At 35.6% G+C, this 23,080-nt stretch overlaps 1 protein-coding gene across 7 annotated transcripts in view; it reads left to right on the plus strand.

The window, feature by feature from the left end:
* Positions 1-23,080, plus strand: part of ARHGAP26 (Rho GTPase activating protein 26) — a 514,081-nt gene that overhangs the window by 281,869 nt on the left and 209,132 nt on the right. For all 7 annotated transcript variants that reach the window (XM_031953469.1, XM_031953472.1, XM_031953473.1 and 4 more), the window contains one exon: positions 20,582-20,647. In XM_031953469.1, coding sequence (XP_031809329.1) covers positions 20,582-20,647 — 66 coding nt within the window. The remainder of the gene's footprint in view (positions 1-20,581; positions 20,648-23,080) is intronic.

The raw sequence follows: 23,080 nt of genomic DNA on the forward strand, positions 1-23,080 counted from the left end.
TATTGCTTTTCATTCAGTTATATTCAGTTCTTCATAGGAATCTCATCACAATTAGGATACCATTGATTTAAGAGGCAGAGGGGGAACACCGTGGGTAACTAGAATCCCTTTGGGATCACAGCCATCTGTTTGCTGCCAAGTCCCCACGGGTTCGTGGCTTATAAATAGAACATTTCCCCTTTTAAACCTGAGAAGGAGTGAAGGCATTAATAGGCGTTTTAGTCTGGCCTCCCATGCACCAAGGTTTCTCTGGCTCTTAGGGCAGTCAGCTGAACATCCCTTCATCTTGAGCTTTCCATCCTTGCCTGCCAGGACTGACAGATAAAACGGCAGATGACTTAACTCCTCCTCCTGCATTATTTCCACCCCCTCATGCCCATTTCTTTCTTTGCTTCTTATTTTTTTTCTCCCTAGGAAAGGCTTCTGTGACTGTTGCTTTCCATAAGAGAGTCATAAACAAGGTGAACTGGGGTAACTCCAGCTCCCATGGTCGCTAACTTTCTCAGCCTTATTTTCTCTGTAGGAGTCATGTGTTCCACATATCTGCCATTGGCAGCAGTGATCTTGAAATATATTTAGTTGAGAGGTAACATCCTCACTGTAGAATAGTCAGATGGTGTGCTATCTTGCACCTCGGAAGGGACAGAGGTATTCAGAAGGGCTGGATTTTCTGAAGCATTCTTTTGTTTCTTTTTCCATTTGCTGAGGTGCCTGCTTAGGGGTGGTATATAATATTCCTAGGTTATTGGGGGGGGATTTAGATTTGTCATTATCACCATTTTACAAGGAAGGCAACTGAGTCCAAGTGATCCTTAGGTCCCACTTCCTTATTTTATAGATAATGGAAGACTGACTTCACCCAGTAAGTAGTAGAGCTGGGACATGAATTCATGAATTCTGACTTCCGAGCCTTATTCTTTCTCATTTTCCCTGTATTTTATTCCCTGTATTCTTAGACAACCCACGTTTTCAAAGCCCCTTAAGATCCAGCAACTATGGGGCAAAACCGTAAATGGCTTAGGCATTCCCAAACCTTTTTTTTTCCAGTGTGTGACTAGAAATTCCTGGTTTTATAGCTGATCCCACTGCCAGCTGCCTCCTGACATGTTTTATTCACCTAGCACCTCATGCTGAGTTTGGGCCAGTGACAAGAACTGAGAGCTTTTTGCTTCTGTGGCACTCGAGGCTTAGCGGAAAGGGGATGGTAAGGCAGATTTTTGCCAAAAACTACCCCCAAGTTAGAGAATTGATGCTAACCTTGTAGTTGCTAGGGCATTAGGAGGCTCCCTTCCTCAGGGACCTCTGAGATCATTGCAGATTAAAATTTGGCTTATGAGCCTTATGACTCATCCAAGGCTAGTTAGCCCTCGAGATTGTTGTATGAACCTCACTGGCCATGATCAGAGTCTCATTTTATAAAAACTGATTCCCATGTAAACAAGTGACCAGTTCCCTAAGGGTAATTTAAGGGCAGAGAATAACTAATAGCAGAAGACCTTGGTGTATAAAACGGATTGAAAGAACACTAACCATGTACCGTTTTCAGAGAAATAAGAATGTTCTACTTTGGGTTGAAAAATCAATGCAGGCTGTCTAGGCCTCAAGGCAGGAGGGAATTGAGGCCGCTGTACTGTAACTCATTCTCAAGATATTTGCCATCCTGCCTGAGACAAATGGTCCTGATTAGACTGGTTGGAATTACTGTGGTGTGCCCTGACACTTCTATTTCCTGGCTTCCTCTTATCTGGAAATTTAAGGTGGATTGGCTGATTGTAGAGGAGAGATACAAAATGAAAAATATCATGGAGAAAATTCCTCCAAAATGTGTCCTTATTGCCCAGTGTGCTCAAATTTTTCAGCAGAAACTGCCTCTCTAACCTGTTGAATCCTAAGAATGATCTAATACCTGATGGGGAGTGAGTGAGTGAGTCGGAAGATTTGGTTTGTAGTACAATATAGAATTGAATAATTCTTTAAAACGTTGCCTTTGCAATTTGTCATGATTCTCCCACTTTATGAGGTTTGCCATCTTAATTATGTTTAGCTTCAGTTAATATTCAAATTAGTTTATAACCCCTGAATATTCTCTGCCTGCATGTTAGAGAAAAACCTGAATTGCTAGAGGGAAAACTAGAAGGGGCTGACTTGAGGGAACTTAACTAGATTAAATATTATCTTTTAGTTAATATATTGAATGAATAATTTATAACTGGGTAATTGAATCAGTGAGTGAGCATAAATGACCTACTATGTGCCAGGTATTGGGCTTATGCCCTTTAGATATAAAGACAAAAAGAAATCCAGCTCTTGCAAAATGAAATTCTTGGAGGTAGGGGTCAAGGGAAGCAACATGTAAGTAAGTGAAAAGTCATTTCTTTGAGGGGAATCTTATCAGGATTCTATAAAGGTAAAGAAATTGTATCTTCTTGAAATGGAAATGAGGTATAGAAAGTCATATATGAAGAAATAGTAAATAATCTAGTCTACTTAGAGTGCATGAAGAGGCATAATTAATAATGATCTTAGATATCCAAGGTAGACCCAGATTATGAAGGTTTTAAATTCCAAACAGAAGAATCTATTTGTGTTTCCATAGTCAGTAGGAAGCCCCTGAAGATTTTTGAGGGAGAGGGTGACATGTGGTGAGATTTGTACAGAAAGACTTGGAGCAGGCTTGAAGATTAATTTGGGCAATGATAATGGTCAGGACTAAGGTGATAGTCTTATCAGTAGAGAAGATAGGATTGATATGAGAGAGGAAGAATCAACAAAACTTAGCTACTGATTCATTAGAGAAATACCTAGAATGGATGTTGAAAACTATATTTGCTTGTATTTTGAAAATAAAAAGTTATTATTTCAAGAAAAATAACACCTAGAGGGGCAGCTAGATGGTACAGTGGAACAGTGGCCCTACAATCAGGAGACCTGCATTCAAATGTAGCCTCAGGTATTTGACTACTTTTGTGACTGTGGGCAAATCACTGAATCCTGATTGCTTCAACAACAAAAAGAGAATAAGAATAACTAGAATATTGAATGAGGTAAATTGTATAAAACACTTTGTAGACCTAAAGCTACTAGAATGTAAATAGGGATTGTTTCATTGTTTGTACTTGTATTCCCAGCACCTCACACAGTGCCTAGCAAGTCATATCTATTTAATAAATATTTGTTGATTGATTGATGTGTAGAATGCATTGAGAATTTGAATGATTCAGAATTTGTGATTTTGAATGATGTTGTCCACAATGCACATAGAGAATTTCAGAGGAAGGAAAGATGATGAATTCTGTTTTGGACATGTGTTTGAAATGTCCATTGCACTTGCAATTGAAAATTGGCAGGTGGTAATTGCAGGCCTAGAAGCTCGGGAGAGAGATTTAGGCCAAATACATAGATCTGGGAATTGTGTAAAGGGATAATTCAACCAATGAGAACTTAGATGGAAAAGAGGGCCCAGGGCAGAACTTTGGGGGTAGGGAGTGGGATGTGTATGATGAAGCAACAAAGAACCCTAGAGAATCAGCTAAAAAACTATTAAAAGCAATCCAAAATAGTAAGTTAAGAAGCAAATGAGAGATGCTTTTGTGACCAATATAAGTACTTTTGGTAGGACTTTGCCATGAAAGAAAGGAGAGTTAACTTGAGTGCTTTAGCTTGAGTTTATTGTATATTTAGGTGAAAGATTTTCAGTATGGGGAAGATCGGGCTATATTTATAGGGAAAAGGGAGGGAACTGATAAAGACTGATTATAAGAGATGAGGTGTGGGGTGTGATTTGGGGAGCAGTTTGTTAGTGGGGATCTAAGGGAATAGGGCAAGTTATGAATAGAGGGCTAGTATTCATGAAGAGAAAGGCCACCTCTCATGAGAGACTAGAGGGAATGGGGGATGATGTCAAGGGATTTGAGGATGTAGAGCAGAGAAAAAGGGGCAACTCGGGGTGAATTTAATCTCCTCCTCAAGGGCATAAAGAAAGAAAAGGTGGTGGGGGAACCTCAGAGAGAGAAGAGAGGCTTGAAACAGCCAATTTAGAGAATGTAGTCGTCTATTAGGAAAGAAAAAAAGAATTGGCTTCTGAGAATGAATTCCTAATTGAAATTAGTGGACCCAGTCACTGTGTGGATGTGAATTCTCCCAGTCAGTCACCATTCAGCATCATGTCAGGATAGGAAGGAGTGAATTTTGAGGATTCTCTGAGAAAGGAGAGAGACCTGGATACTGGTAGATCATTGCCACAAAGACTGGGATTGGGTGATACATATATCCTGGATTGAACAGATCTCAAAGAAATAGGGATTGCTGAGTAATAGTGTCAAAGGACATTCTAAAGATAAAAAGTAGCAAATAAAGAGTATTCCTATTTCTCCTTTTGGAAAAATGTTGAAAGGCATGAAAGAAGATATATCTTCCATTGAAGAGAAAGGATAAGGATATTCTTAGCCATTAGTGTTCAAAAATAGCAAGTGTATGAGAGGAAGAATTCTAAAATAAGGAAAGTTTGTTAATGACATGATAGAAATTCTAAAGAAAATAATTCAAAAAGAGAGTTGTGCTGGAGCTTTGGAAGGAGAAATAGTGACATAGATGGTATCGAGAAATGAAGAAGCTTAACTGATAGGGGTTCTGCATCCCTGGTTTTTGAGAGAACTTAATTAATTTCTAAGAGACACAATTGGAGGCAAGAATAATAATAACCACATAGAATCTTTCCTAAGACAGCAATGGGAACACATCAGGCTCCTGGGCTTAACCTGATTAAGGGGAAAGTGATATGAGCCCATCTGCTGCTCACTAGAAGGGTGTTAGAGGATTGAAAATCCACTTTCCAGGTAGATTCTGTATTCGATTAAATGTGTGTATTTTTCATTCTTTTTAATGGTACTGAAATCGATTAAATTCAGACTACTAGGAAAGCCAGAATGTAAAGAGCAAATCACATTGGAAAATTGATTACATTTTTGTAGTGAGAACATGCCCCTGGTGATGACCAGGGAACGGCGCCCTGTTCAGAGCATCTGAACTATTTCCTATTCTAAACCCTTTTCCTTTAAGACTCAGCATCAGAATTGAGGCAGCTGCCTCCAGTGCTGAGGGACTTTCAATTTTGTTTTCTTTACTAAGACACTCAGCAGTTCCTATGGACTCGGATTATTCCATAGCTAAAAATAAATAAATTAACCAAAGAAAAGTGAGCAAAATGATTCCATGAAAAGCATCTCAAACAGGAAAAACCTGTTGGAACAGGAGCCTTAGGGAAGTAGTAATCATTCCCATAACTTGCTGAGACCCATTCGAGGGGCCATAGTCTTTCCTCTGGTAAAGAATATGTCTACATGCAGTCTGTTTAGAGGATATGGCATGCATATGTGAATGGGTAGTTGTTGATTATGGCACAGGCTGATGTTTCTCTAAACTAAATATCTGTCAGTCTTTGTGTAGATTTTGGTGTGAACACCCTCCATTAGAATGGGCCATGTTGTGCAAAATGGATGGCAAAAGATCTGTCTTTCCATCTATTGACCGATTAGTTTTAAAGAGTTGGAAAATCGGGACTAGAAATAAGCAATTGAAGGCTTAAAGTAGATTTCAGGCCTGTATCGTAATGTGCTTGTTTCTAAAATTCAAGTGGCCACCTAGTCTAGCCCTGGGAATGAGGATATTTAAGTTCATAAGATTTAGAATTCAAAGAGATTTTTTGAAGATCTAATTCAACTTTATCATTGTATTTAGGATAAAATGTGGAATCTTCAGTCTGGCATTTCTCAGTCCTCCATGGTCTGGCTCACACCTACCTTTCCATCATTCTTTCATTTAATTCCCTTGCATTTTTCCTTTTCAGCAAAATGGCTGCTACTTGTTTGCTCAATAGAGCATTGCATCTCCTATCCAAGTACCTTTACACTGGTGCTCCCTCATATCTGGAACATGTTCTCTTGCCATCCATTTCTCATAGGACCACTTTCTTTTTTTGAAGTACAGCTCAAATGCCACATTCATAATCAGTCAATTAGCATTTATTACCTATTATATGACTCTCTTTTAAAATTTTCCATAACATATAGGTAGCATTTATATAACATTTTTAAAGTTTGCCAAACTTTACAAATTTTTACAAAACTTTATCTTCAAAATAATACCAGTGCTATTTTATCTCCATTTTACAGATGAAGAAAGTGAGACAAATAAATAGTTTGGGCGCCCCCAACTAAGAAGTGTCTGAGGTCATATTTGAACTTGGGTCTTCCCAAGGACTCCAGGACCAGTGCTCTATTCACAGTGTCACCTTGTTTACCTTTGTTTTTATTTATTCATGTGTGCTCCCTCTCCTTCTATTTGAATGTAGTGTTTTTTGAGGGCAGTAATTATTTTGTGTTTGTCTTTGTACCTCTAGTACCCTAGAATATGGTATCTTTATAAGCTGTGGACATTATATATTCGGATTTTATTGAATAAGGAAGCAAAATCTCAAAATGATGATGAATTAAACATGTAATAATTGGATGCTAGGATTCAGACTTAGGTCCTCAAATTGTATATCCAATGCTCTATCACTATCTGCTATATGACTTTCTAATTTGAAGTTAAGAGAATGAAGATTTTTTTTTTTTTTTTTTTTTTTTGGTAATTTTATAATTAGGAATTCCTTCAAGTTGCACTTGTACTTTCTCTTTGGAAATTTGTCAGACCTTAGGCCTGTCTTCCAGACAGGATAACCAACTTAGAAGATCTGGTTGTCTCTGCTGCTCTCCCCCGATCTTCCTTTCCAAATGTAGAGAGCTTGCATACTCTCCATGAAAGAACTTCCATTTAGTGCACTATCCCTCGGCTGAAGAAGCTTTTTGTCCTTCAAAGAATGACATTTTGGTGATTGGAGAGCAAGAAGCACTCTAATGGGTTTCTAGTATCCCAAATTAGTGATCCCTTCTGCTGCTTTTCCTGACCTGCTTGTGCATTTGAGGCCATGTGTTTGTCTTCATCAGTGGTATGCTATTTAGAATAACTATTTCATTTATATAACTTATAACAACATCTCATTTATATAACATTTATGTTTTGCATTATTTTTTAAAAATACTAACAGCTTTTTACTTTTCAAAATACTTGTTAACTATTCTCCTGTCTAACCTGTTTTCCTTTACTTTCCAATCTTTCATTTTTTGATCAAATCATTTAGTATTTTCCCTCAGAAATTTGTTAAATTTAAGACACTGTCCCACTATATATTTTGTGGATAATATAGCTTATATATCTAATAATGGGGGTGGGAAAAGAGTTGATGAGGAATTTCCTGACTTTTTTTTAATGGTATTTCATTTTTCCAAATACATGCAAAGATAGTTTTCAACATTTACCTTCAGAAAGCCTTGTGTTCTAAATTTTTATTCCTTTCCTCCTCTCTTCAAGACAATCTAACATAGGTTAAAGATGTGCAGTTCTTCTAAAGATATTTCTATATTTGTCATTCTGAGGGGAAAACATCAGATTAAAAGGGAAAAAAAAGCATGAGATAGGATGGAGGAAAAAACAACCAAAAAAGTGAAAATGCTATACTTTGATTCACATTCAGTCTCTATAGTTCTCTTTCTAGATGTGGATAGCATTTTCCATCACAAATCTATTGGAATTGCTTTGAATTATCTCATTGTTGAAAAGATTCAAGTCCATCATAGTTAATCATCATATAATCAATCATGTTGTTACTGTGTACAATAGCTCTGCTCACTTCACTCAGCTTCAGTTCATGTGAGTCTTACCAGGCTTTTCAGAAATCAGCCTGTTCATCATTTTTTATGTAATCCATTTTATTCATATAACTTATTCAGTTATTCCCTAACTGAGGAGCATCCATTGGACCTTCCTGATTTGAGCAGTGCCTCTAGCCTAAGAACCTTCTTCTTTAGATGCAGCAAGGATGCCTTTTCCACCTCTCTTCTTTCCAGTGTCTTACATCTTTTTTCCCTTAAACCAATACAATAGAGGTAATGTATTCAGAAATTTGGATTAGCGATGGCCCTGTCTTGAATGAATCTGGTTGAGAAATGCATTTGGGAGTAGATAGCTTGGGGAATGCTGAATTAACAAAGTACTAAGTCAAGAGTTTGTGATTTTAAAAAATCATAATAATAATAGCTTTTTATTTTTCAAAATACATGCAAAAAAGATAGTTTTCAACGTTCATCCTTGCGTTCCAATTTTTTCTTCCTCCCTTCCCCCACCTCCCTCCCTTAGACAAGTAATCCAATATGAGTTAGACAGGTGCAACTCTTGTAAACATTTCCATATTTATTATGCTGCATAAAAAAAAATCAGATCAAAAGGGGAAAAAATGAGAAAGCAAAAAACAAGCAAGCAAATAACAAAAAAGTGAAAATACTATGTTATGATCCATATTCAGTTCCCCTAGTCCTCTCTCTGGATGCAGATGGCTCCCTCCCTCACAAGACCATTGGAATTCTCCTGATTTACCTCATTGTTGAAAAAAGCCAAGTTCATCAAAATTGATCATCATATAATCTTGTTCTTGCTGTGTGCAATGTTCTCTTGGTTCTATTCACTTCATGTAAGTATCTCCAGGCCTTTCTGAAATCATCCTGTTGGTCATTTCTTACAGAACAATAATATTCCATAATATTCATATACCACAATTTATTCAGCCATTCTCCAATTGATGGGCATCCATTCAGTTTCCAGTTTCTGTTCATTACGAAAAGGGCTGCCACAGACATTCTTGCACATACAGGTCCCTTTCCCTTCTTTAAAATCTCTTTAGGAGATAAGCCCAGTAGGAACACTGCTGGATCAAAGGGTATACACAGTTTGATAGCCCTTTGGGTATAGTTCCATATTGCTCTCCAGAATAGTTGGATCTGTTCACAACTCCACCAATAATGCATTAATGTCCCAGTTTTTCCACAGCCCTTCCCACATTTATCATTACCTTTTTCTATCATCTTTGCCAATGTGATTTTTCTTAGTATAGGATATCTCATTACTAGCCTTGAACACAATGCATTAAATGATTACTTTGTAGAGAGCACTTATGAGGGGCTGAGACTGATAATTTGTCATGGTCTAGAAGTCATTGTCAGACGCATAATTTGACACCAGGTCCTCCTGACTCCAAGTCTAAGCTACTGTGCACTATGTCATGCTGCCTCTCAAGACATCCATTCAGATAGATAGAATATATAGCATTACATGGAAAGAACCCTAGAAGGTTGATGGTGATGATGGTTATGGCTGATATTTAGGTAGCATTTAGTATTTGCCACTGTGCTGAACACTTTAAATATTATTTCATCTACCCTGATAGGTAGATATTATTATTATTCCCATTTTACAGATTGCTGCTCTTGTTAGCTCTGTTATCTGAAGTAAACAGAAGTGACATGCTGGGAGTCACATAACTAATAAGTGTCTGTCTGAAGCTGGTTTTAAACGTAGATCTTCATGACACCAGCCTACTGAGCTCTTATCGATTGCACATCTAGCTAGAAATGCTACACGTGATCTTTCACGTGCCCTAGGAATCAAGTCAACAAGTATTTACTAAGTACTTACTATACTAAATCCTGAGGATATTAAGAAATGCAAAAACAAAAACAAAAAGCCCAACTCTTCTCTTTTTGTATTCTTCCAGATACATGTAAAGATAATTTTCAACATGTGTTTTATAAGATTCTTGTGTTCTAAATTTTTCTCCCTCCCTTGCTGACCTCCACCAAGATAGCAAGCAATCTGACATAGGTTTTAAATATATTTCCATATATGTCATGAACAACCCTTCTCTTAATGAACTTTCATTTTTCTGTCAACTTTTAATGGGTTTGATCTCTGCCCTCAAAAAACTTATCATCTGGGGATGGGAAAAAGAAGATTAGATAAGAAAACTGGTAACTTATTTGCATTGGTAGTTGCAAATAGTTCATAGGACAAGTTAACAGTTACAGAGTAAGAGGAAAATTTTTTTCTGATAGAGCAGGACAAAAACTGTTTCATTTTGTGTTTGGGATTTTTTTTTGCCTATTTTTGTTGTTATTGAACTCTACCAAAGAATGTTGTGTATTATTTAGTAAATGCTTCTTTAGTTGAACTTTGCAAGTGCTATGACTTGAAAAGTCACAATCTTACAAACTCTCCTTGATCAAAACTTTAACAAACAACTGTCCTTAGTCTCTGAGCCTTGGGTTAAATTGGAGCTGATCTTCAAATAGAAGGAACCATTTCATGTAGAAAAAAAGGGGAGTGCTAATTTATCTTTATAGAGTTAGAACTGGAAGACATAAGTTGATTACATATAAGTTATAGCCTAGTCCTGATCATAATTTTAAAATGAGGAAACTAAGTTAGTAAGTCAGTCATAGAGTCAAAATTTGAACATTGCTATCTGCCCTGGTCTCCATTGTTTTTTCCATTAGACTGCACTGAATATTCAATAATCAATCCATGGAGAGATACAACTTGGTTACACATAAGGTATATCCTAGTGCTGTTCTCATATTTTAAAAATGAGAAAACCAAAATCAGAAGATGTTAAATGACTTATTCGAGTCAGAGTCATAGAGTCAAAATTTGAACCTTGCTATCTGCCTGGTCTCCCAGTTCTATTGTTCTTTCCGTTAGGCTGCACTGACTTAAATAATCAATCCATGGGAAACTTCGAAAAATCGAAGTTCCCCCAGCATTATGTGAAAGCTGTGTCTCTCCTGATTTGGGAGAAACTCAAATCCTGATGCCCCTGTATTAAATGAAAGTAATGGTGTGAGAAGTCAAGAAATTTGAACCTTTTGTGTTAATGATCTGGCTGCATCAGAAGCACACATCTCCTTCAGAAAGAACTTTGCCTGAACTTTTGTAGGTTACTGGGCACAGGGCCATAACCAGATTAAGTGTAAAGTCTCACTAATGACAGGTGTTTCCCTTCATCCTCTGGAGCCTTTTTCTTATCCTGTTGCAGAAACCTTGGCCACCTTTTTTCAGAAAGAGATAAAATGCCGAGGCTCTAAAATGTGAAAAAGGGAAAGGAGCCAGGAATCGTCAGTTTCTGAGCTGGGGAGGTATTGAATTGTTGTCCTTTATTAGGGGTATCTAGCATGAACCTTTTGGAACTTTTATAGCAGCCAATCAAACTACCCAGTGTTTTAAAACATAGGGCAGATCTAGGCACTATATTAAGGGAAGGAGATAAAGCTAGGAGAGAAGGTGGACTGAAGTTAATCGTTCCTACAGTACTTTCTTGCAAGGCAAATGAAGGAATAATACAAGCCTGATAGATACTTAATGAGAGATTATTTCTGGTGATTATAAGGATACAGAAATTGCAAATAAATCCCTGACCTTTTCTGAGCTTCGGCTCAGTGAAATAGCTGAATCACCTGCTCGTGGGGATTAAGTTCAGCTGTTTCCATCTGTGGAGGGATTGTTCAGACTTTCTCTGTTATTAGTGAGGACTGTCCATTGTTGGCATTCTCAACCCTTTAAGTTAAGGGGAGCCTATTTTCCTTCCTTAGTTTCAGAAGAGGAGATGAAGCCTTTTCTAGTTGGTGAACCCCTTTGGGTGGATACTGGTCCTACTCATCCAAAATCACATGTGCTGCAGTATTTGTTACCTCGTAAATACTCAGTGTCAAATAATAATGTAAAACTTACTGATTAACAGCATTCATGTTTAGCTAGAAACCAAAGAATGACTAGAAAATCAAAACTTCTCTCTGGGGTAAAGGAGATAATAATTTATACCAATGACAGTGGTCAACAATAATAATAGACATTGTATAGCACATTATAGTTTGCAAAGCACTTTAAACTACATATTCCCATTTTGAAACCATAATAATCTTAATAAATTGTGATTCATATTTTATAGATGGGAAAAATGAAGCTCAGAGAAATGAATGGATTACCAAGGTCCTATCACTAGTAAATGTCAGAAGTAAAATTTTAATTCAGGCTTTTCAAACGCTTAGGTTTTTTACATGACAGCAGAATTTGGGTTATTGTTTGTTAATTTTGTTTTGGTTTTGGCTTTTCTATGTTCTTAGAATAAAGATTCATTTAAAAGATTTTCTTTGTGGGTAGATGGAGAATGAATCTGATTTTTTTTGTGGTAATATTTTATACCTAATAATCTATGTTGAAAACCACCATTTAACTAGAAATTCCTCCAGTTTTGTCCTTTTTTTCTTTTTTTCTTATCAGCTTATGATTATCAGGAGAAAATGATATTTCCTACCACTTTTGAAAGAAATGGTCAGATACAAAATTGTGTTGATATTCTAGACTCATTCTTCCTTCATGCAAGTAGTCTAGTGCTTTTTTCTTCACAGTTCATTTGCTGTTTGCATCTTCTAGATCTACCTAGATTCCCAAAACTTTGCAAGTTTATATTATCGTGAAGTGGGATAGTCCCTTGCTTTTAAGGCATACTTTCTTAGGCCCCTAGATGGACCCATTTGAATTATGCATCTTGTAAAATAGTTAAAATAGTTAATGAGCCACCCTAGTTGAAAGGTGGGGGAAAATATTTTGGAATTTCTGAGTTGGAGTTTAACTACTTTGTGTATGTACACACACATACACAAAATGTGTACATATATATATATGCATATGTGTGAATGTCTATATAAATAAAAGCAGGTGTCCCATTCAAACTCCAAATGTCCCTGTCTTTGGACTACCCATGAAAGTTTTCTTTTTTCTAATTAAGCCTAAGAGGCTTCAGGAGGACATTGTCACAGTTATAAACACTATAGAAATCTAAGTACTAAAAGTAATCTGCACCTCCTCTGTCCTCCCTCCCCCCAAATGTTTCCTACAGGTTATGTTCTGATAGCTAAGGATGGAATTGCTCTTAGTTCACTCTTAGTTCCAGCAATAGTTGGTCTGTATATTATTACTTTGTTTAAATTAAATATGAAAAATGGCATTGCCACAAACTGAGTTTTATATTAATAAGAATGCCTTAGATTTCACTTTTAGATTCCACTTAGAAGTTTTGAGATGTCATAATTTGCCCAGTATAAATATTTCACTTATATCAAGAATAGATTTGAATTAGCACCATGCAACATGCCAGAGTAGAAAGAAACTTTACTTGTATTGAAGGTGGCCCAAAGGAAGAGGAGAAGGTTATTTCCTTTCTCTTTTCGAGCTTCAAAATTGTCTTTATAGTGAGTATACATTTTTTCCCCTTTGATATGAGAATGGTTCCTGAAAATTTACAATTCTTTTTTTTTTTTTTTTTTTGTTGGACTTTTCAGAATTAACAGGGATTTTCAAGGTTTTTATTTTAAATGATTCCATGACCTTCCAAATGAGTCAAGAAAAGGAGAAAAAACTAATTAGGGTCTAAAAGAAGATCTCTCTAAATTCTGCTTGAAGTTTATCTTTGAAAAAATGAATTTGTTGCCCCTGGGACAATGACAAAACAGTGACAAATAACCTTTTTTCTCTTAGACCTTTCCCAGTCTTGTCATAAATCAATAAATTTGTTACTGAGAATGTTTCATGCAGGTCATGATGCTCAGCAATCAAGTGTGAGCCTATAGAGATCATTTTGTGTGTTATCATAGACAGATGGATTTCAATGGTTATCCATATCCTGGGGCCAAAGGTTAATAAACTCCACTTAAGTGATAGTGTCACCATTATTGATTATTTTCTGAATGACATAGGAAGCTCTGAGAGCAAGATAACAAGAGTTAAAGATATTTTAATGTAAGTTCTCTTACCTGGTCATTTATATTTCAGGGATGTCATGGCTTCTTCTTGGTTACTTCTTCAGGTTCACCTGAACTGTTTCTGGCTATTTCAATTCCCCTCTGATCTTTTCTACCTATGAGTAGACTTGTCAGCCTTTCTTCTCAATTGGGTATCATGTAATTCTTTTGTATCCGGGTAGGTCTTTTTATTGTTATCTCTCATTTAGTTGTGAATATATCTCTCTCCTGCAAGCAAGCTATTCCTTGTAGCAAAGACTACAGGGGATGCTTTTTTTAAACTTTTATTTGTTTTAGCACAGTACCTGGCACATACATGCTTAATAAATGTTTATTGATTGAAAGAGAAAGAGAAAAGGAGTTTGTTTGTTTGTTTTTTTTAAAGCAAAAAAAAAAAAAATAAAGGAAAACGATTCACTAAATTCAGTGAACTAATGGTGTGTCTAACAGTTGATGTGTATTTCATATCCATAGTCTTTCCCCTCTGCAAAGAAGGGTGAAAGAAGTATTTTCTCTACGTTTCCCTGGGATCCAATGTTCCCTTCCCCCTTCTCTGCCCCCACCCCGTTTTCATTTTTAATTCCCTCCTTTCCATTTTCCATTTAAATGGATATCACTTAGTATGGTTTTTGTTTTTGTTAGTTTTGTTTTGCATCTTTCAGATGTATCTTCCCACAAAACACTGAATTCTGCCTATTTAGGATTTCTTATGATACAGTAATATTTTCTTATATTCATGCATTCTATTTGGTTTAGTTATTCTGCAGTTAATTGGCATCCGCTTTGTTTTCAGTATTTGTTTTTAAACGCATAAGAGATTTTGCTGTGAACATTATGGTGTATATTCTGCATTTCTGTTCGACCATCTTTTGACATACCTTCCTAACAGTATATTATGGATCATTCTTTCTTTTTTAGGATCTTTATCAATATCCTTTTTTAAAAAACTTTTTTCCTAATTACAGTTAAAAGTAATTAATTTTGTTGTTATTTTTTTTTATTTTGTGTTCCAAATAATTGCCTTCCCATCACACTCAGATCACCATAGCTTTAAAAAAGCTAAAAAAAAAAAAAAAAAAAGAAAAAAGAAAAAAAAGCTACATATAGTACCTACAGGTCTTTTTCTATTTAAAAAAATCTCTTTGGCATATAGATCTAGTAGAGGTATTGATGGATCAATAGATCTGTAGAAGTTACTAGGTTAAAAAGTATGCACAGTTTTATAGCCCTTTGGGCACAATGCCAAATTGCATTCCAGAATGTTTGGATCATTTCACAACTCCACCAATAAAGCATCAGAATCCCAATTTTCCTTTTCTGTTGTATTAGCCAATCTGATAGATGTGAAGTGATACTTCAGAGTTTCTCTAATCAATAGTGATTTAGAGCATTTTTTCATATGTCTTCATATGCATACTTCATCTAAAAACTGCTTATTCATATTCTTTGACTATTTTTTTAAAATTTTTTCTGGTTATGTATGCATGTAAATTTTTTTTTTTTTTGATACACATTTCTTTATGAATCATGTTGGGAGACAAAATTAGAACAAAAAGGAAAAATCACAAGAGAAAAAAAAACAAGAAAAAGAAAAAAAAAATGAACATAGTATGTGTTGATTCAATCTCCATAATTCTCTCTCCAGATGCAGTTTGGTGCTTTCCATCCAAAGTTTATTGGGATTGCCTTGTATCAGTGAACCACTGAGAAAAACTAAGTCTTTCACAGTTGATTATTGCATAATTCTGCTCCTGCTATGTACAATGTATTCTTGATTTTTCTTGTTTTGCTCAGCATCAGTTTGTATAAATCTTTCCAGGATTTTCTAAAAACAGCCTGTTCGTTATTTTTTAATAGAACAATAATATACCATTACTTTAATATACTATAACTGATTTAGCTAATCCCAATTGATGAGCATCTATTTTCCATCTTTGACCATTTATCAATTTGGAAATGACTCACATTCTCATACATTTTTATATATATGAAATGAGGTCTTTTTAAAAGAAACTTACTGTTAAAAAAATGTGCAGGTATGATTACAATTTTCCCTTTATCCTATTTTCCTTCTCTTTATTTTACTCTCTCCTTTCACTCTGTCTTACTGATTTCAATCAATATTTTTTCTCCTCTCCTTCTCCTCCTTAGTTCCCTGTAAGGCAAGATAGATTTCTGTATTTCTCTTTGTACCAATTGTAATGAAAGTAAAATTCAAACATTATCCAGCACCCTAATCCTCCCCTCTCCTCCCATCCTCCCTTTCATTGTAACAGCTTTATCATGCCTCTTTTATGTGAGATACTTTTCCCCATTCTTTCTCTCCCTTCCCTCTTCTCCTAGGACATCTCTCTTTCTCACCCCATAATTTGTTTCTAGATAACCTGCCATCATGGTCAGCTCACATGTGTCTCTGTCTCTGTCTCTGTCTCTCTCTCTGTGTATGTGTATACACACACACACACATATATACATACATACATACACATACCTTCTAACTGCCCTTATGATAATAAATTTCTTGGGAGTTACAAGTGGCATCTTCTCATATAAGAATGTAAAAAAAAAATAACATTATTGAATTCCTATTTGAAATCATTATTTTTAATTGATATGGTCTTGAAAATTCATTAAATATCTATTTTTTTCCCCTGAAGGATTGTACTCAATTTTTCTGTGGAGGTTATTCTCAGTTATAATCCTACCTTTTTTACCTTCTAGAATATCATATTCCAAGTACTATGATCTTTTAATGTAGAGACTACTAAATCTTGCATTATTTCAATTATGGCTCCAACATATTGAACTGTTTTGGGGGGGGGGTTGTTGTTTTTTTCCTGGCTGATTGCAATATTTTCTCTTTGATGTGGGAACTCTGTAATTTGGTCATAATATTCCTAGGAGTTTTTATTTTGGGATATCTTTTAGGAGGTAATCGAGGGATTCGTATGTATGTTATTACTCTGGTTTTAGGATATCAGGACTATTTTTGTTGATAATTTCTTGAAAGATTTTGTCCAAGCTCTTTTTCAGGTACTCCAATAATTCTCAAATTACCTATTCTGGATCTGTTTTCCAGATTTTTTTCCCCCCGATGAGATAGTTCATATTTTCTTCTATTTATTTTGTTCTTTCAGTTTTTGTTTTATTGTTTCTTGATGTCTCATGGAGTCATTAGCTTCCATTTGCACAATTTAAGGAATTATTTTCTTTAGTGAGCTTTTGTATCTTCTTTTTCATTTAGCCAATTTTAGGTGATTTTGAAAATTGTTTTCTTTTTCTGGTTATACATATACATTAATTTTATAAAAAATACCCATTTCTTTATGAATCATGTTTAGAGAGAAAAATCAAAACAAAAGAGAAAAACCCTGAGGGGAAAAAAAGTGAACATAGCATGTGTTGATTTCATTCTCCATAGTTCTCTCCCTGCTTTTTTTTTTTTTTGGGGGGGGGGTACATTTTCTAAACAAAATTTATTGGAATTGCCTTGGATCACTGAACCACTGAAAAGAACCAGGTCTTTCATAGTTGATCATTGCACAATTTTGCTGTTACTGTGTGTACTGTATTTCTGGTTCTACTTGTTTTGCTCAGCATCATTTTGTGTAAATCTTTCCAGACCTTTCTAAAAATCACTTGTTCATCATTTTTTGTAGAACAATAATATCCTATTATTTTCATGTATCATAACTTATTCAGCCATTCCCCAATTGATAGACATCTACTCATTTTCCAATTCTTTGCTACCACAAACATTTTTGTGGTATAAACATTTATACACATGTGAGTCCTTTTCCCTCCATTATGATTTCCTTGGGTTACAGACCCAGTAGTAGCACTGCTGGATCAAAGGGTGTGCATAGTTCCATAGCCCTTTAAGCATAGTTCCAAGTTGCTCTCCAGAATGGCTAGATCTTTTCACAATTCCATCAATTCTAGTTTTTTAAAAATTTAATTTAATTTTTTATTTATTTATTTTAATTAAAGCCTTTTATTTTTAAAACATATGCATAATAGTTTTGAACATTCACCCTTGCAAAATCTTGTGTTCCATTTTTTTTCCTCCTTTCCTCCCACCCCTTCCCCTAAACAGGAAGTAATCCAATATAATAAGCATGTGTAATTCTTCTATACATATTTCCATAGTCATCATGCTACACAAGAAAACAGATTAAAAAAAAAAAGATGAGATCCAAAATATATAGAGAATCGACTCTAATTTATAAGAAATCACGCCATTCTCCAAATGATAAATGGTGGTCAAAGGATATGGACAGTTCTCAGAGGAAGAAATTGAAACTATTTCTAGCAATATGAAAAGATGCTCCAAGTCATTATTAATCAGAGAAATGCAAATTAAGACAACTCTGAGATACCACTACACACCTCTCAGATTGGCCAGAATGACAGGGAAAGAAAATGTGGAATGTTGGAGGGGATGTGGGAAAACAGGGACACTGATGCATTGTTGGTGGAATTGTGAATACATCCAGCCATTCTGGAGAGCAATTTGGAACTATACTCAAAAAATTATCAAACTGTGCATACCCTTTGACCCAGCAATGCTACTACTGGGCTTATATCCCAGAGACCTTAAAGAAGGGAAAGAGACTGTATGTGCACAAATGTTTGTGGCAGGTCTCTTTATAGTGACCAGAAACTGGAAATTGAGTGGATGCCCATTAATTGGAGAATAGCTGAATAAATTGTGGTATATGAATATTATGGAATATTATTGTTCCGTAAGAAATGACCAGCAGGATGATTTCAGAAAAGCCTGGAGAGACTTACATGAAGTGATGCTGAGTGGAATGAGCAGGACCAGGAGATCATTATATACTTCAACAACAATACTCTATGATGATCAATTCTGATGGATATGGCCCTCTTCAACAATGCTATGAACCAAATCAGTTCCAATAAAGCAGTAATGAACTGAACCTGCTACACCCAGCAAAAGAACTCTGGGAGATGACTATGAACCATTACATAGAATTCCTAATCCCTATATTTTTGTCCTTCTGCAGTTTTGGTTTCCTTCACAGCTAATTGTACACTATTTCAAAGTCTGATTCTTTTTGTACCACAAAATAACTATTAGGACGTGTATACTTATATTGCATTTAATTTATACTTTAACATATTTAACATGTAGTGGTCAACCTGCCATCAGGGGGAGTTAGGATGGGGGAAGGGATGAAGGGAAGGAGGGGAAAAATTGGAACAAAAGGTTTGGCAATTGTCAATGCTGTAAAATTACCCATGCATATAACTTGTAAATAAAAAGCTATAATAAAAAAAATGAGAAAGAAAACAAAATGCAAGCAAACAACTAAAAAAAGTAAAAATATAATGTGGGGATCCACATTCAGTCCCCAGTCTCTAGGTGTCGATGGCTCTCTCTTCATCACATGGCCAGAAGAACAGGCCTGCCAATTCAAGTTGTTAAGGATTTTTCTTTTGTGGATTTCATGCCTCTTTTACCTTTTGGCTTACTCTGTTTCTAAAGATATTTTCTTCTGTGTTTTTTTGTGCCTTCTTTGACCAAGTGGTTGACTCTTCATGATTTTCTTGCATCACTCTCTTTTCTGTTGCCAATCTTTTCTCTATCTCTCTTCCTTAATTTTTAAAATCCCCTTTCAGTTCTTCCATGAATTCTTTTTTTGGGGGGTGGGGTGGGACTGAGACAGATTTACATTTTTCTTTTGAGGCTTTGGATGTAGCAATTTTGAATTTGTTGTCTTCACAGTTTGTATTTTGATTTTCCTTATCACCCACGGTCAGGTTCTTTTTTGTTGTCATTGTTATTGTTGTTTGTTTATTTTTCTAACCTATTTATTGACTTTTAAATTAGGTTAAAGTTAAATCCTGCTCCTGACTTGGGAGGGGGCAGTGTCCCAAGGATTCATCAGTTTTCAGTTCTTTCACTTTGTTATGATACAAGAAGTGTAGTCTTGGCATATGGTTTGGGAGATGAGTAAACATAGCCCTTTTTTTCTTACCGTGGAATGATGACAAGAGTCTCTGCTCTCCTGTAGCTGCATGTTCTAGTATGCTAGTGTTCCTCTTCTTCCTAAGACTGTGACCCAGAACTGTGCATTTCCAATGCATCAGAGTCCTGCACCCAGTGCTATCAATGGTTGCCTGTAATCTCCTGACTAGTTGTCCCAGCCCTGTATTGAGAACTCTAGATGTCATTGCTGCAGATTCTGTAGCCCCCAAGGCCTGGCTTTTGGGTGTTCTCTATGGAAAGGTGCTCAACTCTTACCTTCCTTGCAGACCTAATGTGTTTTATTGGGCTGAGAAATTGTTTCAGCTTGTGCTTTTGTTGGTTCTACCGCTTCAGAATTCTTAAGAGGCATTTGGATGGCAATTTGGGAGAGTTCAGGCTTTAGCTCATCATCTTGGCTCCACCCCAGTAGCTTTTGTTTAACATCACCTAGATTCTTCACTTTATCTCTTCCCTTCCTCTCTCCCAGACAGCCATCCCTTATAACAAAGAAATTACCATGGATTTTTAATAAATAATACTGAATTAATAATATTGAAATCATTGAAAGTGAGTAAAGCTTTCAAGTTGGAAACATTGTTGATGAGTGCCTAGTTAATCCCTATCTCTTTAATGAGAAAGTAAGTATAATTTTTTTTTGAATAGTCAGTCAATACACTAGTATTTATTAAGCAGAAACTATATATGCCAGATACTGGGCTAAACCCTGGAAATATAAAGAAAGGCAAAAAGCAGATCTAGCTCTCCAGGAGTCTATAGTCTAATAGGGAATTAGCCAAAATCCTACTATGACGTTGGTTCCAATGGTTGCTTTAAAAAAAAAATCTCCCTCCTTCTTTTTCAGCTGCACAGTTGGATAGCATTGGCTTCAGCATAATCAGGAAGTGCATTCATGCTGTGGAAACCAGAGGTAAAGGAGCTTACCAGATGGCATTGTTCTTCTGAAGGTTGCACAGCTGTTTGTAGCATATTATCTGCTACCTGCTGTTTCCCAATTTTAAGTGATTCATTAACTGCTAGAATACCACAATCTGTGTGCATATCATGGGTCCATCTAGTCCAACCCTGCCAGAACTTCCCCCTCACTCCTTCCTAACCCAAAAGGGGTCATCCAGCTTTGACTTGAGTACTTCCACATGGGGAAACCCATTACTTTCCAAGGTAAATTCATTCCATTCTGAGACAGTAATAATTGTGAAGAAGTTGATGTGACTGTTGTTCGTCATTACTTCTGTATACTCTTGAAATGTGCCACCTAGACCTGAACACAAGGCAGTCGTATTCTGACCATAGTAGGGGATTATTCCACAGGAGAGCAAATTCTCTGCATCAATCTATAAGTAAACATTTAAAACTCAATAGTACCAAGTTAAGCACAGGAATACAAAAAGACGTCACTCTTAGAGTGCTATTTTAACTGCATAAAATAAAATTTATAGAGTTAACAAGGAAATCAATTATGTTAATACACATCTATGAAAATCCTAACAACAGAAGTTTATAGATATCTAGAGAGACCCAGTGAACCTGATATTAGAGGAGAGAGATTAGAGAATAAAGTCATTCTGTGTATCTTTCCCCCTGATCTTTCTGAAGGCATTGTTTTCTCAATGGCTTCTAGTAAAAATTATCATCAACCAATAAGATGTGGTTCTCTCTGCATTTTGGGGTACTAGTAACAAAGGCCAGTAAACAGTCCTTAGTTTCTTAGACTGGTTTTGAATGAGTGACTGAGTATCTAGTTATTTATTCCTAGGTATACCATTTTTCATAGTTCTGTCTTATACATTCCAAATGAGAATTAGTTGATAGCAATGTTGCAAGGTTCAGAGCTAGGATTTTCACAGTAGTCTTCAAACTATAACCTAATACCCTTTTTTAGATAGAGGAAAAAAGAGAGAAAGACAGGAAAAGGACAAATTAGTTTTGAAATTTTGGAAGAAGAAAATTAATTTTGTTTATGTGCTATAAGTACTTAGAATATAAGTAAAATCCAAAAAAAAGTCAGTGTCTATCTTTAAGGAGCTGACATTCTAAGCAGGGGTCCTCAAACTACGACCCGTGGGCCAGATGCAGCAGCTGAAGACGTTTATCCCCCTTTAGCCAGGGCTATGAAGTTTCTTTATTTAAAGGCCCACAAAACAAAGTTTTTGTTTTTACTATAGTCCGGCCCTCCAACACTCTGAGGGACAGTGAACTGGCCCCCTATTTAAAAAGTTTGTGGACCCCTGTAATGAGAGAAGACAGCACATAATAGGAATTGGAAAAGTAGGACTGGGGAAAGATATGTCTAAGTGTACACATTCAGTAAAATCTTGGGTGAGAAGTGAGCAAGGCTAATTAACTTACTGAAATATGATTCTAAACTGGGATCCAGCAATTGGAAAAAGGTACTTTATAAGTAGAAATATCTCCAACATGAAAATGGAAAAAGTTTGGAAATTCTGACACAGAGCCAGGAGATAAGTAGTTGGCCTATTACCTTATATAGTAATTAACTATTAGCCAAATTATTTGACAAAATTTTAGAAATACTAGTTTTGGCAGTGAGAAAAGAAGAATTAAGGAAGTGAACATTGACAAATATGATCATAAATTATCTCTTTTTACCAAGAAACATGATGGCATTTTAATTTAAGTAATCTTTAATCTTCAACTCCCCCTACCCCCCCCCCCCAAAAATAAGGAAAAAAGTAACTTTCGTATTCCTAATTCTTACTTTTGTTAAGATAAACCCAGAATGAAATTTTTATAATTATTATAGAAACAAGAAGAAACTTTTGGAAAAAGAAATTTAAATTTCTTTAGAATTTTAAATATATTTGTAATAACATAAAATTGCATCAGAAAATTGGAAATATAACCTATCAAGATAGCTGCATTTTGTGAAATTGCTGATAGAAACAAGGAGAAACATTTGAAAAAAGAAATACTATTTGTACCATTAACTATACTAACTATATTGTACAATATATTATATATCATACTATAATATAAATTGAAGACCTAACTTACAAAGATATCCTAAAGCTTTGTAAAAACTACCAGTTCTGACACAATTTTGGGAGGATTACTATATAATTTGGACCAATATTCTTGTAGGTAGGTGCTTTTAATTTCCTTATTTTATTTTATAATTGAGGAAACTGAAACTAAATTGTTAGTCACAAAGCTAGTAAATATCTGAGACCATACTTGAATTTGGATCTTCCTCATTCCAGGTCTACTCCATTCATTGTGCCCTAAATATGTCTAGTGCATGAGAAAACAAATGAATAAGATCATCAAGCAGAAAGGGGATGAAAAAGTTAATTTTCAAATCTCTATGACAAGTATTAAGTAT

Source organism: Sarcophilus harrisii, chromosome 2, assembly GCF_902635505.1.
Source record: "Sarcophilus harrisii chromosome 2, mSarHar1.11, whole genome shotgun sequence".
Lineage (NCBI taxonomy): Eukaryota > Metazoa > Chordata > Mammalia > Dasyuromorphia > Dasyuridae > Sarcophilus > Sarcophilus harrisii.